We start from the raw sequence: 13,079 nt of genomic DNA on the forward strand, positions 1-13,079 counted from the left end.
AAATATCAAAATCTTTGTCCAGTCGCATGAAGGGCGCGTGCGCAACAATCACTCATTTGAAGGGGCGAGTGTGCTAATTTTTTAAAAGGTTAGGGTTGAAGATGCCTATTAAAATTTCACAGGGGAGAAGTGTGAATTTTGAATATTTCACAGGGATGGTTGACGCAAATAACTCTTATTATTCTTATTTCTATGTCTCATCCAAAGCGTGTGGCATGGCCTAACACACATTAAATAAAATTCATCTAAACAAAAATGACTGGCCAAAAATAATAATAATTTTTACTATTTTATTAAGTGTGCGTAGCCTATACTAACTGTTTTTGGTATCATGGTCTGTTTTTTCCAATTTTTTTTCCTTTTGTACCCCTACACTATCTTTCCAACTCACTTATCCCATATTTTCTCTCAACTGCTCGCATCATCTATTCTTTTATCATATCTTTTTCCATCAATTAAAACTAAATTTCATTCTTGACTAATTTTTTTTATATTTGAAAAAAAGGGTAAATTGCATATATCACCCCTGTGAAATCGCGTGTTTGCTGATAACCCCCTATGAAAATTTTTTGAGCTAGAAGCCCCTTATGATTTCAAATTTGTAGCATACACCCCCTTCTGGCTAAAAAAATGACTAAAATGCCCTTAATGTTATAATATAATTTAATATTAAAATATATTTCGTGTATGACAAATATTATGATAAAATAATTATATATAATTTTAATAGCTATTTAAATAAAATTTGATTATTTTACTCAATTAAATATAGAATTATAAAACAAAATTAATTTAATTATTTATTTAAGCAAGGGTATTTTTGTCAATTTTTAACTGAAAAGGGTGTGTATGCTACAAATCTAGAATCATAGGGGGTTATTAGCTTAAAAAATTTCCATAGGGAGTTATTAGCAAACTCGGGATTTCACATGGGTGATATATGCAATTTCCCAAAAAAAAATATACAAGCATTTTAAAAATAACAAATTATTCAATATACAATGCATTATATTTGTATATAATATTCACACGCTACTACTATATCAAATATACGTATAAACACGAGGAGAGGAAATAGGAATGAATAATATCAAATGGTTATTTATTTACAATTATGAAGTTGAATTTTGATACAGATGGAAACTGGATCCCTTGGGGCCCCTATATTTTGATTTGCATGTATTGTCACATGGGATTGCATATGAGATATGCAGGCACCCTCGCTCGACACCACCCCTTTCTTCCGCCATTAATTTCTCAAAATCCCAAGCGCCGACAATCAATATATCCAAACATTCCCTTTCACACTTGTAGTTAATTATTATTAATTATTTGTCTCCATTCATACATTTTTAGACGTGAACAAGAACAATTCTACAATTTCCAGGAGTGAATTCAAGCATAATTAATATATCGGTATATGACTTGCCTGCAAATACGTACTGAGTTTAAATTTTCTCCGACACATCTAAAGGTAATTCATAAGCAGCCCGTGTCTTTGTTTTTGTCTCTACTTGTGCTCTTTTGATCTTTCAAGATTTGGTCTTTGTGGTTTTCTGTTTGTTGTTAATATTGGATAAAGTTAGAGTATTTTTGACGGAGGAAGCTTGATGTTTGATGTAATTAATTTGTTAATAAGTAATTGGCTGCCCCTCTGCTCTAATTGTAGCATCTCAGCTGTGGAAGAATTGTGCTATACGTTTAGTCCAGAGCAAAAGTTTTGTTTGATGCTAATTAGTCGAATATACTTGACCACATATGATCTGAATCCAAATCTTATCGAACTACCTCGAAACTTGAAAAGGGAACTATTTTTCGCAAGCTCTGGCTCAAAATATATACCGTGGGCTTGTTATTTGGTGAGAATTTTATAAATTGAAGTCAAGTGTAAATAACACTGAAGATGAATTTAATAATATCACAGCCAAATCAAAACCCAACGATCCCACTCCAATGCATGTTTATTCTGTGTGTGTGAAATCATGAAAGAATTGTGAAGTTAGAAGGTTCTGAAATTTGATAGAAATATCTGATCTTTGCAGAATTGAGATACAACATGTAGACGCTTGTGTTGTTTTTTTGTTGCAATATTTGCGTGGAAGTCTTACCATGTAAGCGCTTCACAAGTGATGTAATCAGGCCACATAACTTGGGTGGAATAAGAGAGCTAGCAATGTGACGTCAACTGAAATTCCTGAGGAAGAATACAGGATCGTTTAGAAATTCCGGCACATATACGAGTCCAGGGACACCGGAACATGGTGACACCAGAATGGTAGAAACTCCCAAAGGTTGGAGGTCAGAGCAAGTAGCAGCGATGCCAAGTAGCAGTGGTCGGAGGCATATTGGTAATACTGCTGCTTTGATACCCTTTAATAGTGGAAGGGCATTGCCTTCCAAATGGGATGATGCTGAGAGATGGATTAAGAGCCCAGTTTCGGGCCACAAGGCAGTAACTGCTGAGGCGCCGCAGAGGCAGCCAAAATCCAAGAGTGGCCCTTTGGGATCTTCAGGACTAGTCCGCTCATCAAACTATTCACCTACATTGGGAGCCGAGATTGCGAAGAACTTCGTGGGGAATTCAATGTCCAACGGATTTTCCAATTTTGATGCTGGAATTGGAGTACAAGTCAGTCCATTATATAGTGAAAATGCTATTGCTAGAAGTACTAGTGTGCCTGGTTTGTCAAACTTTCTTGGTGAAACTTCAGTTCTTAGTTCTCAAGGTATAAATATAAAGTCTCTTCGTGTGATAAAATCATTTGCCCGAAAACTGTTGTTTTTAAAATAATGCATTTGATTTTTCAGAAGTTGGCCTTGATGATGGCACCAAGGAAGAAGATGCACCGACACAAATGAGTCCTGAAGGAAGTGTTAATTCGTCTTCCAAACGAACGTTTTTGTATTCCATTTTAAATTCCTCTTCGTCGTGTCCAAACACGAATCCTGGAGCTGAAGATGAAATCCGAGATGTGCAGGTAGACAAAAGCACCAGTACAGGCCAGGAGTCCAAGCAACAAGGACAAAGAAATATGGAGAAATTAAAGAATGTTCAAGTGAAGTACGTTAATTAGTTTTGGAGTCTAGGGAGGTGGAATCATGTAGTCTGCTATTGCAAATTTACTGAGTTCAAGAACTAAATGTAAGATAATTAACAAGGGTGTCCATTGTACATTGCCGTTTTACAGGTTGCTAAAAGAAGCAGCCAAGATAAGTGCTTGGGAGAATTTGCAGCAGGCTAAAGCAGATGCTGCAATTCAAAAACTGGAGGTTCGTACAATTAAAAAAAAAAAAAACTAACATTTTTCGACCAAAAAATAACAGTAGATTCATGGTCCTGTAAAGTATAAACTAACATGTTGATCATAGAATTAGAAGATGAAAACTATTATTTATCTCGCCATTCATCATCGCATTGTTTGTTGTACAAGCCTCTACATGAGAAAGCAGAGCAATCACACTGGCCTGATACTAAAAATGTAACTACCCATATACTGATGCCAGGGATTTATTTATTTGGTGTTTTCTTAATAATAACTACACTTGTTTATACAGATGAAACTAGAAAAGAAGAGATCGGTATCCATGGATAAAATCTTGAACAAGCTCAGAGCCGCTCAGATGAAAGCTGAGGCCATGAGAAACTCAGTGCTGTCAGAAAGAAATGAAAATCGAACCCGAAGAAATTCGTTCATAGGAAATTCCTGCGGCCTTTTTGTGAATTTTCCTTCTCTCATTGCCCGCGAGGACAGTCCGTGATAATCCGTTGATCGAATAAGAAAAAAAAAAATCAAAGTTTCATCACTCTGGTTAATCATTGATATTGTTTCTGTGTTAGTACTGTATATGTAATTATGCATTGCTTAATTTCAATGGTTTTAGAAAATATTAATTAAGCAATTAAAGAGGTGATGGTCATTAAAGTCCATTAATCTTTCCTTGTGAAATGATGAGGAATAATTATGATTTTTTTTTGTGGTTTCTACTTTAAAGATTCGAACCCCTTGGCTTGAATGCAGGCCATGAATCAATTGGCCCCCAAAACATTAGTGGTTTAAAGTGTTACGCCTCAAAGCCGGGCTTAGTTGACATCGGCGTTATTTAATATTTTCATATCAAATAACAAACCTCGGAATACAGATTTCCAAAAAATACCAGTCTTTCATTCATAAACTGAAGCTACATTGTCTTTCATAAATTCGAGATCAATTGTCTTATACAATCGAAACTTATTACGCAGCGGCTTATCCATTGAAACTACAATAACAGAGACTAATTATCTCCATTCACCAGCCCCAAAACTGGTCCTTCTCTTCACCCTCGAGCTCTTCTTCATTCTTATCTGAGATGGTGGTTCAAGGTGGGTGAGTGATATGGGTGTCACTTAGTAAATGAGAGAATATCCCCCACACAAACATTTCCAGACTTATGCATTCATACAGAACTGAATGTTCCAGTAAATGGGAGAATATCCCGCACACAAACATTTCCAGACTTATGCATTCATACAGAACTGAACTGAACATTCTTATATTTTTAGAAAAACAGAATTCAGGGCATGCATCGAATTAACTTATTGAATTTCGTGGCTTACTGGTACCAGCCCCTCATATGTTTATCCTCTAAAGGGTCAAAAATCAGAACAGAACAGAAACAAAAACAGGAGTTCAGAATATATATTCCTACCACTAGTTCACAAGTATCAGTGCATTAAGAAAAATCAGAGATTTCAGAAGTTCAGACAATTATCATGCATTTAAACTTGCTGGAATAGAATCTTATTCATGGACGCCCACTTACCGTAAAGTTGTTTGCTCAACCGACTGCTCCTGCTACACTAAATTTCCTGACTCACTCTATAGGTGTATTGCTCAGAATTTCGTGTTACAAGCCTAAAAAATCTGAGTGATATTTATAGGCAAGATTATGACTGTTAGGCTGCTTATTTACTGTCCTTAATTTGCCATGATTATAAGTAAATGCATCAGTTACGAGTTTGAAGCTGCTAGATTTCAGTCTAGCTTATTAAACTGATCTTGGTCACTTGGTCAACTTTGTTTATCTCGGTTCAGTTGACCTCAACTTCAGTTTACTTCAAATTCAGTTTACCAAGATTTCAGTCTACCTCAAGTTTAGTCTACTGAAATTTGGGATTCTCACATCCCTCCCTCCATATAAGAAGTTTCGTCCTCGAAACTTGACTCTTCTACTGATTTGAAGAGATAAGAGTATCATTTCTGCATCTCTTCTTTTAATTCCCATGTAGTTTCTCGTTCTGTGTGGTTGGACTACTAGACTTTGACATATGGTATGGATCTTCGCCTCAGAACTCGATCCATGGTATCCACTATGCGGATGGGAACTTCCTCATATTGTAGATCTTCTTTCAAATTTTGTTGGACTGTTAAAGGTCCCATTTCTAGTACATGACTTGGGTCATGCATGTATCTTCTCAACTGTTACACATGAAAGACTGGATGAATTCAAGACAAGTTAGGGGGTAAGGCTAATTGATAAGCTAGTGTCCCTATTTTCTTCAGAATCTCATACGGTCCGACATATCTCGGATTCAATTTTCCAGCTTTGTCAAAACGAATCACCCCTTTCATTGGAGAAATTTTGACGTACACTTTGGCTCCAACTTTGAATTCTAGGGGTCTTCTTTCCATGTATGCCCAACGTTTCTGTCGGTCTTTGCTGTCTTAAGTATTTCTCAAATAATCTTTACTTTGTCCACTCTAGTTTGAATCAATTCGGGTCCGGTGATGGTTTTCTCCCCCACTTCACTCCAACACAACGGTGATTGGCACTTTCGTCCATATAAATCTTCATACGGTGCCATATCCAAACTGCTAGGATAGCCGCGGTTGTAGAAAAACATTACCAATGGTAGATAATCACACCAATTTGAGTTCAAGTCTAAAGCATATGCTTGCATTCTATCTTCGAGGGCCTGTATTGTTCTTTCAGTTTGCCCATCAGTCTGTGGGTGGTATGCTGTGCTCATTGTCACCTTGGTACCCATTACTTCTTGAAAACCTTTCCAAAATCTTGAAGCAAATATTGGGTCTCGATCCGACACAATGCTGAAAAGAATCCAATGGAGTCTTACAATGTTGTCCATATACAGATTTTCCAACTTATCTAGGTTGTAGTTCATGCGTACAGGTAAGAAATGTGCAGATTTAGAGAGTCTATCCACAATTATCCATTTACCATCATGACTTTGTCGTGATTTTGGCAGTCCGACTACGAAGTCCATGGAAATATGCTCTCATTTCCACTCGGGAATTTCCAATGTTTGTAGTAATACATTGGGTCTTTGATGTTCAACATTCACTTGTTGACACACCAAGAACTTAAAGACGAAGTTTGCGACGTCTCTCTTCATTTCATTCCACCAAAATCCCTTTTTCAAATCCTAGTAAATTTTGGTGCTTCCTGGATGAATGGAAAATTTTGATTTGTGTGCCTCTGTCATGATCTCTTGGCACAAGTTTTCAATATCTGGCACACACAATCGATCTTTTATTCAAAGGACATTGCTGTTGTCCACTCGGTGCTCAAGACTATTTCTTCCTTAACTTGAGTTTTGATCTTTGTCAAATTAGGATCCTGATCTTGTCTTAGCTTCAGTTTTCCTGCAAACAGGGTTCCACATTCGCAGATGCATGGAACATCTTCCCCATGTTCTTGAGACTCAAAGCATCAGCCACTTTGTTGGCTTTCCCCTGATGATACCTGATTTTTAGATCTTAATCCTTCAAGAGTTATATCCACCTTCTTTGTCTCATGTTTAATTCCTTTTTTTGTGAACAGATACTTGAGCCTTTGGTGATCCGTGAAGACCTCACACTTGGCTCCATAGAGGTAGTGTCTCCAAATTTTCAGAGCAAACACAACTGCCGCTAACTCAAGGTCATGTGTGGGGTAAATCTGCTCATATGACTTCAGTTACCTTGATGCGTATGCAATTACCCTTCCCTCTTGCATAAGAACACAACCGATTCCTTGCTTCAATGCGTCACTCTAAATAATGAAGCCTTTGTCTTCTGTGGGTTGTGCCAAAATCGGAGTAGTAGACAATTTCCTCTTCAGTGTCTCAAAAAATTTCTCACATTCTTCACTCCAAGTGAATTTAACATTCTTTTGTGTGAGCTTAGTGAGTGTTATTGCTATTGATGAAAATCCCTCGACAAACTTCCGATAGTATCCAGCTAATCCCAAAAAACTCCGAATTTCTGTCACTGTCTTTGGCTTTGTCCATTCCATAATGGCTTTAACTTTTGCAGGGTCGACTTGTAATACCCGAAAAATCCATAAACCAATTCATGATTTATTAAAGGAATTTTAAATGAATTTTAAGTTATTGTATTTTATTATTTTAGATTTAAAGTTTATTCTCAATTAAATAATTTTATGTGTTGTGTAAATTATTTAAAATTTGATGTTTCAGGTATTAAAATAAATGTTTATTTATTGTATTAAATGATTTTATTAGAATTGATTCTGGACTGTGAATACAAGTATAGCCTACGATCGATATCATAAAAAAAAAATAATTCTACTAGTATTTTGAGTATAAAATTGATATGATTTTATTTTACCATTGAGAGGAGAAAATTTTAAAAGTCCGGTTTGGCGACTAGAAAACTGTCTTACCAAGCCATAATTTGGGTGAAACCTACCCTTCACCCACTTGATTCCCCTTGTTCCCTTGACTTCTCCCCACCTCATTTCAATCTTGTCCCCTTGACTCTTCCTCCCCTCACTTCACTTCACTTCACGCTTACTTCTACTTCTTCATTTCTTTTTCTTTTATCCTTTGATTTCCATCGGCTCTCCAAGATTTAAGGTTATTTTAGCTTCCAATTTCCGTTCGTTCCAAGGTTAGTCCGTTTCCAAGGTTCCGAATCTTCTCAATCTTCATCTCCAACTCTCCACCCTATGAGCAGCTACCGTATTATGCTCATAACTTCTTCATCCGGTGTCCAAACTTCAATCCCTTTGAATGGTTATCTTCCTTACATTCATACCTTTGATTTGAGCTATAAATCGCTATTTTTGGTGGACGTTTCAGCCTAGATCAAAACCTTCTTGTAAGCTGTTTCTACACTTATTTTCTGTTGCATTTCTTCCTTGATTTTTGTCTTCGGTTTTTGGTGTCTCCTCACCATGTATATGTGTTATTTTGAGCCAAGGAATAACTGAACAAATCCTTCATATCAGCTCATTTCAGCCTCACTTTGATCATGTCTCGATTTCGTTCGGGTATGGCTAGATCTCTACCATGGTCCAAGTTAATCTTGTTCTTCAACGATCCAAGACAAGTATTTTAAAGTATTTTTTAACCATCATTCAAGAATATAAATATTTTGATACGAAAAGTTGTATGTTTATGTGATAATTTCAAGGATTTTATGAGTTTGAAGAGCATGGTTTATGTTTGTTTCAAATTTTGAAGCTAAGTCATTCTTGACGTTTATAAAAAATGATCGAGAGTTTAATGATTCTTTTAAGTTTTGAAGAGTTATTGTAGCTTTGATGAAAGTTATTTCAAGTATTGTAGTGTGAAAAGTATGATTTTTATGATTTAGAATTATTGGAGTTAACTTTTAAGTTAAAATTTTGAAATGAGACATGTGTTTGGTAGCACCGGATTAGCAACATCGGTTACAATTTTTATGATCATGACTAGTGTACTAATCCAAATGCTATGAGACCAATTTTATTTGAAAGCTAGATTATTTATCTACAACTTTCATGTTTTGAGTTTTGTCAAAATCATTTTGGAAGATTGGCCAAAATTTCCCCGAAATGTGTAGAGTGTCTTGAATTTTTGGCAGTGACATATCTCGGGAGAATGAGCATAACTATTTACTGGAAAATCCAATTGAGGAGGGTTTTCGGCATTGGCAATAAAAGATCAAGGGCTACAACTTTTATGTTTACCACTTTTCCAAATTCCGAATGCAAAATAGATTTTCATCGCCTTCCATATCCTTGTCCAGAATGGATCTCGCTCAAGCGGGAACATTTTACCGAACAAGCGAGTTGTGCTCTGTCCAAAAATATTTCTGGCTTTTTTTTAAGTCCTAAAGTCATGTTTATGATGCATTAAGGTGTTTTAAGTATGTTTAAGAGTTCTTATGCAAAAAGTTTCAAGTTTTACGTCAAGAACAAAAAGAACGACTTACGTGGACCGACTACGTTATATGATGCATGTACATGTCTAAGTTTCATTCATGAAACCTATGTTCAATATGAAAGTATGATTTTTAATCATATATGTACTGCATGAAGTTATCGAGTAAGTTTTTAAGATCACGACATGAAAGTTTATGAAAGAAGTTACGATGTTTATTATGATATTAATGATTAAATGAGACAATGTCATGATGATGATTACCATGAATGTTTAATGGCATGAAAGTCATGCGAAGATGGAACGATATGAAATGAAGAATGTTATGATGAATTATGGTAAGATGATAGAAAGAATGATATGTTGCATTCATGTAAAATACTTTTGATGTTTTATGTGTCTTTGTGGTGGCTAACACGGGATTGGTGCTTCGGTTTGGGCTCCGGAGAGGGCCTTTTCAAACATGGCTCACGAAATGATATGTACACGGGACTGGTGCTCTGGGATGAGCTCCGGAGAGGGCCTTTCCAAAGAACGAATGTTATGAGGCGTAATGTCATATGCTTGTTGATCAACAGGAAAGAAAAATGAATGTGCTCATTATGATGGTTGCCATAATTTCACATAATTCGTCATCCAAACGTTAAGTTTTTATGATCATGTTCATGTTATGTGGTATTTTCAAGTTCATGAGGTTTTAAGTGCATATGTTAAGGTGTAATGTTTTATGATATGCATGAAGCTTAAGTTCAAGTTCTTTAAGTTAAGTTTAAAGATGTCCACTTTTAAGTTCTTTTCATTTTAAAGAATTTTGAAGATCATGTTTAAGTCTTTCAAGTTGTAGTATTTTGAAGTTATTATGTTAATGATATGCATGTTTTTAATCTTGCTGAGTTTTTAGACTCACTATACTTGAATGGTGCAGCTGAGTTAGCAATTGCGATTTAAAGGCTTGGGTAGATTGGCTGAAGAGTCCAAGAGGCGATGACATTGCATGACACTGCAGTTCCACTGTTCTGACGATTTTAAAACAAGAAGATTTTCATATGTTTATTATTATTATGTTGTTAAACTATTTTATGTTAAGTCTTTAAAGATCAGGATTTTTAGTATTTTCATTGTCGGTATTTTAAATGATGAGTTTTGAGAATTTCAAATGTTTAGACTTTTAAATTTTCATTTCAGTTTGATATTGTTGTGAGGATTCCTAGATTATTTTCAAATGTATTTTATGTAAGTAGTTTGTTTATAGTAACTCACATTTTTCCATCCTATTTAAATGTTAGTAGTAAGTTTTGACGTGACGTATTTTAGATGGTCTTGACTGTAGGGATGCATCCGTGTTTCAAATATTTTGTGCATGGTGGAGTCACGAAATTATATTGTTATTAGTTATACTTTGAAATTCATTTTGAGTTAGCATGATGCACACCCTGCATCGTTTAAAGTTTTGAAAAATTTTCTCCCCTTTTTCCGCAACTCTTTCATTAAATGTTAAGAATACGGGACGTCACACGACTGCTACTCCTTCAGCAACTATAATATGACCCAAGAATGTCACACTATCAAACCAAAATTCACACTTATTGAATTCGGCGAAAATCTCTTTCTCCCTTAGAGTTTGGAGAGTCATTCGAAGGTGATTTTCGTGATCTTCCTTGCTTGTAGAATATACAAGGATGTCATCAATGAATACTACCACAAACTTGTCAAGAAATGACTTGAATACTCGGTTCATCAAGTTCATGAATGCTGCTGGTGCATTCTTTAAACCAAAAGACATCATTGTGAATTCATAATGCCCATATCTTGTTCTAAAGGCTGTCTTTGGAATATCTTCAGCTTTAATCTTGAGTTGGTGGTATCCTAACCTTAAGTCGAGCTTTGAAAACACTTTAGCTCATTTCAGCTGATCAAAAAGGTCATCGATTCTTAGAAGCGGATACTTGTTCTTGATTGTGATCTTATTCAACTCTCGGTAGTCGATACACAATCTCATGCTTCAATTTTTCTTGTTAACAAATAATACAAGTGATCCCCAAGGTGACTCACTTGTCCGTATTTGTTTCTTGTCCAACAACTCTTGTAGTTGGTCCTTGAGTTCCTTGAGTTCTGCTGGCGCCATCCATGGTGACTTTGAAATTGGTGTTTCCCAAGGTGTCAAGTTGATTTCTAACTCGATCTCTTGGTTTAGGGTATCTCCAAAAAATTCATCAGGGAATACATCCGCAAATTCCTTAACCATTGGGATATCTTCCAATCTGACTTCAGTTTGCTTCTTAACTTCATTGATCATCATAAGGTAAATGTTACGCCTTATGTAAGGTCCAAATCCACTTAACTCTCTTACGATGATTTTAAAATAATTTTTATGATTTTATGCCATAAATTGTTTAAGTTATGATTTAATGATTATGGTTTCATGATATAATTATTTTATGTTTAACGCTTTCAATTAAGTTAATGGTTTCAGGTCGAGTTTGATTTTAGAATCATGGAACGAGGCTAACCTACGAACGAGATGATAGACCGTATTTTTACGAACGTTTTAAGTATAATATTGATATGTTTTTGATGTATGAGTCGGGGGATGGTATTTTTATCAGACGAGTCGGGACGGGTGACTGACTGCATTTTAGAGATGAACACACATTATGTATTGAATGATTATTATCCTATCTATCTATCCGGTTCCCCACCCCATTATTCCCATGTCCCCTTGTTCCCTTGACTCTCTCTTCTTCCCTATCCTCTACACGATTCTTTCCCCTTCTCTCCATTCTATCATCTTCTCCTTCTTGTTTCTTTATTGAACCTTCACGGTTCTTCAAGAAAGTCACAAGACAAAGTTCCAAATCTCGTTCTTGGTGTGGTTAGCTCGTTGCCAAGAATCCGAATCAACTTCGTCTTCATTTCAAGGCAAGTACAAATTTTAAATGTTTTTGAAACCACCATTCAAAATATAATTATTTTGATATGAGAATATGTATGTTGAGATATGTAAGCATTAAGTTTTGATTTTAAGGGTTTGAAGAGCATGTTATGTGATAGTATGAAATCGTGAAGCAAAAGTCGTTCCTGCCAAGTTATTGAGTTTGATTCAAGAGATACATGTTTATTTTAAAGTTTTGATGAGTTTTTGAGGTTCTAAGATATGTTTTAATTAAATTATATAGCTATAGTAGTAGAAAATATCATATTTTGAAGTATTGAGTTAGTTTGAATTAAATCTTTGAAATGTTGCATGTGCTGGATTGTTCTGGATTAGCGGCACTTGTTACCATTTTGATTATTAAGACTAGTTTACTAATCCAAATGATATGAGGTCAATTTATTTGAAATATACCTCATTTATCTACAACTTTCATGTTTTGAGTTTTGTCAAAATCATTTTGAAAGATTAGTCAAAATCGCCCCGAAGTGTGTCGAGTGTTTTGAATTTGTGGAAGTCACACATCTCGGGAGAATGAAAATAACTTTTTACAGAAAACTCCAATTGAGGTGCGATTTTCGGCGTTAGAAAGCCACACTCAAGAGCTACAACTTTCATGTTTACCACTTTTCCAAATTCCGATTTAAAATAGAGTTCCTGAGCGAGAACGAAGGCCCATTTGCGCAGGTCATGCGCGCCCGCGCCTAGAAGTTGAACGGCCGCGCCTTGACTTCGAAATTCATGATTTTGAGATGTTATTTTAGGGCCCTAAATTCTTGGTTATGATCTTTTAAGGCTTCCAAAATATATTTAAGAGTTTCTATGCAAAAAGTTTCAAGTTTTAAGTCAAGAACGAAAAGAACGACTTACGTGGATCGATTATGTTATGTGAAGCATGTACATGTCTAAGTTTCATTCATGAAACCTATGTTCAATATGAAAGTATGATTTTTATCATCTATGACATGTATGAAGTTATTGAGTAAAATTTTATGTTCATGA

The 13,079-nt window shown here is 35.5% G+C and overlaps 1 protein-coding gene across 4 annotated transcripts; it reads left to right on the forward strand.

Moving 5' to 3' along the window:
• The first annotated feature begins 1,249 nt into the window (after nt 1-1,249).
• Nucleotides 1,250-3,908, forward strand: LOC140892572 (uncharacterized). Of its 4 annotated transcripts, none has more exons than XM_073301504.1 (6): nt 1,250-1,474; nt 2,043-2,726; nt 2,809-3,061; nt 3,189-3,270; nt 3,432-3,479; nt 3,556-3,908. In XM_073301504.1, the coding sequence occupies exons 2-6, from the start codon at nt 2,273-2,275 to the stop codon at nt 3,757-3,759; spliced, it is 1,041 nt and encodes a 346-aa protein (XP_073157605.1). In that variant the 5' UTR covers nt 1,250-1,474; nt 2,043-2,272; the 3' UTR covers nt 3,760-3,908. The 4 variants fall into 4 exon arrangements, with proteins under 4 accessions (XP_073157605.1, XP_073157606.1, XP_073157607.1 ...); XM_073301505.1 differs by having other exon boundaries at nt 2,128-2,726; XM_073301506.1 differs by having other exon boundaries at nt 2,140-2,726.
• The last annotated feature ends 9,171 nt before the right edge of the window (nt 3,909-13,079 follow it).

Source organism: Henckelia pumila, chromosome 3, assembly GCF_033568475.1.
Source record: "Henckelia pumila isolate YLH828 chromosome 3, ASM3356847v2, whole genome shotgun sequence".
Classification (NCBI taxonomy): domain Eukaryota; kingdom Viridiplantae; phylum Streptophyta; class Magnoliopsida; order Lamiales; family Gesneriaceae; genus Henckelia; species Henckelia pumila.

Coding starts and splice junctions, on each gene's coding strand:
- LOC140892572 (XM_073301504.1), top strand. CDS start 2,273: ATGGTAGAAACTCCCAAAGGTTGGAGGTCAGAGCAAGTAGCAGCGATG. Junction 2,727..2,808: donor TTCAGTTCTTAGTTCTCAAG/GTATAAATATAA, acceptor TTGATTTTTCAG/AAGTTGGCCTTGATGATGGC. Junction 3,271..3,431: donor CTGCAATTCAAAAACTGGAG/GTTCGTACAATT, acceptor TTGTTGTACAAG/CCTCTACATGAGAAAGCAGA.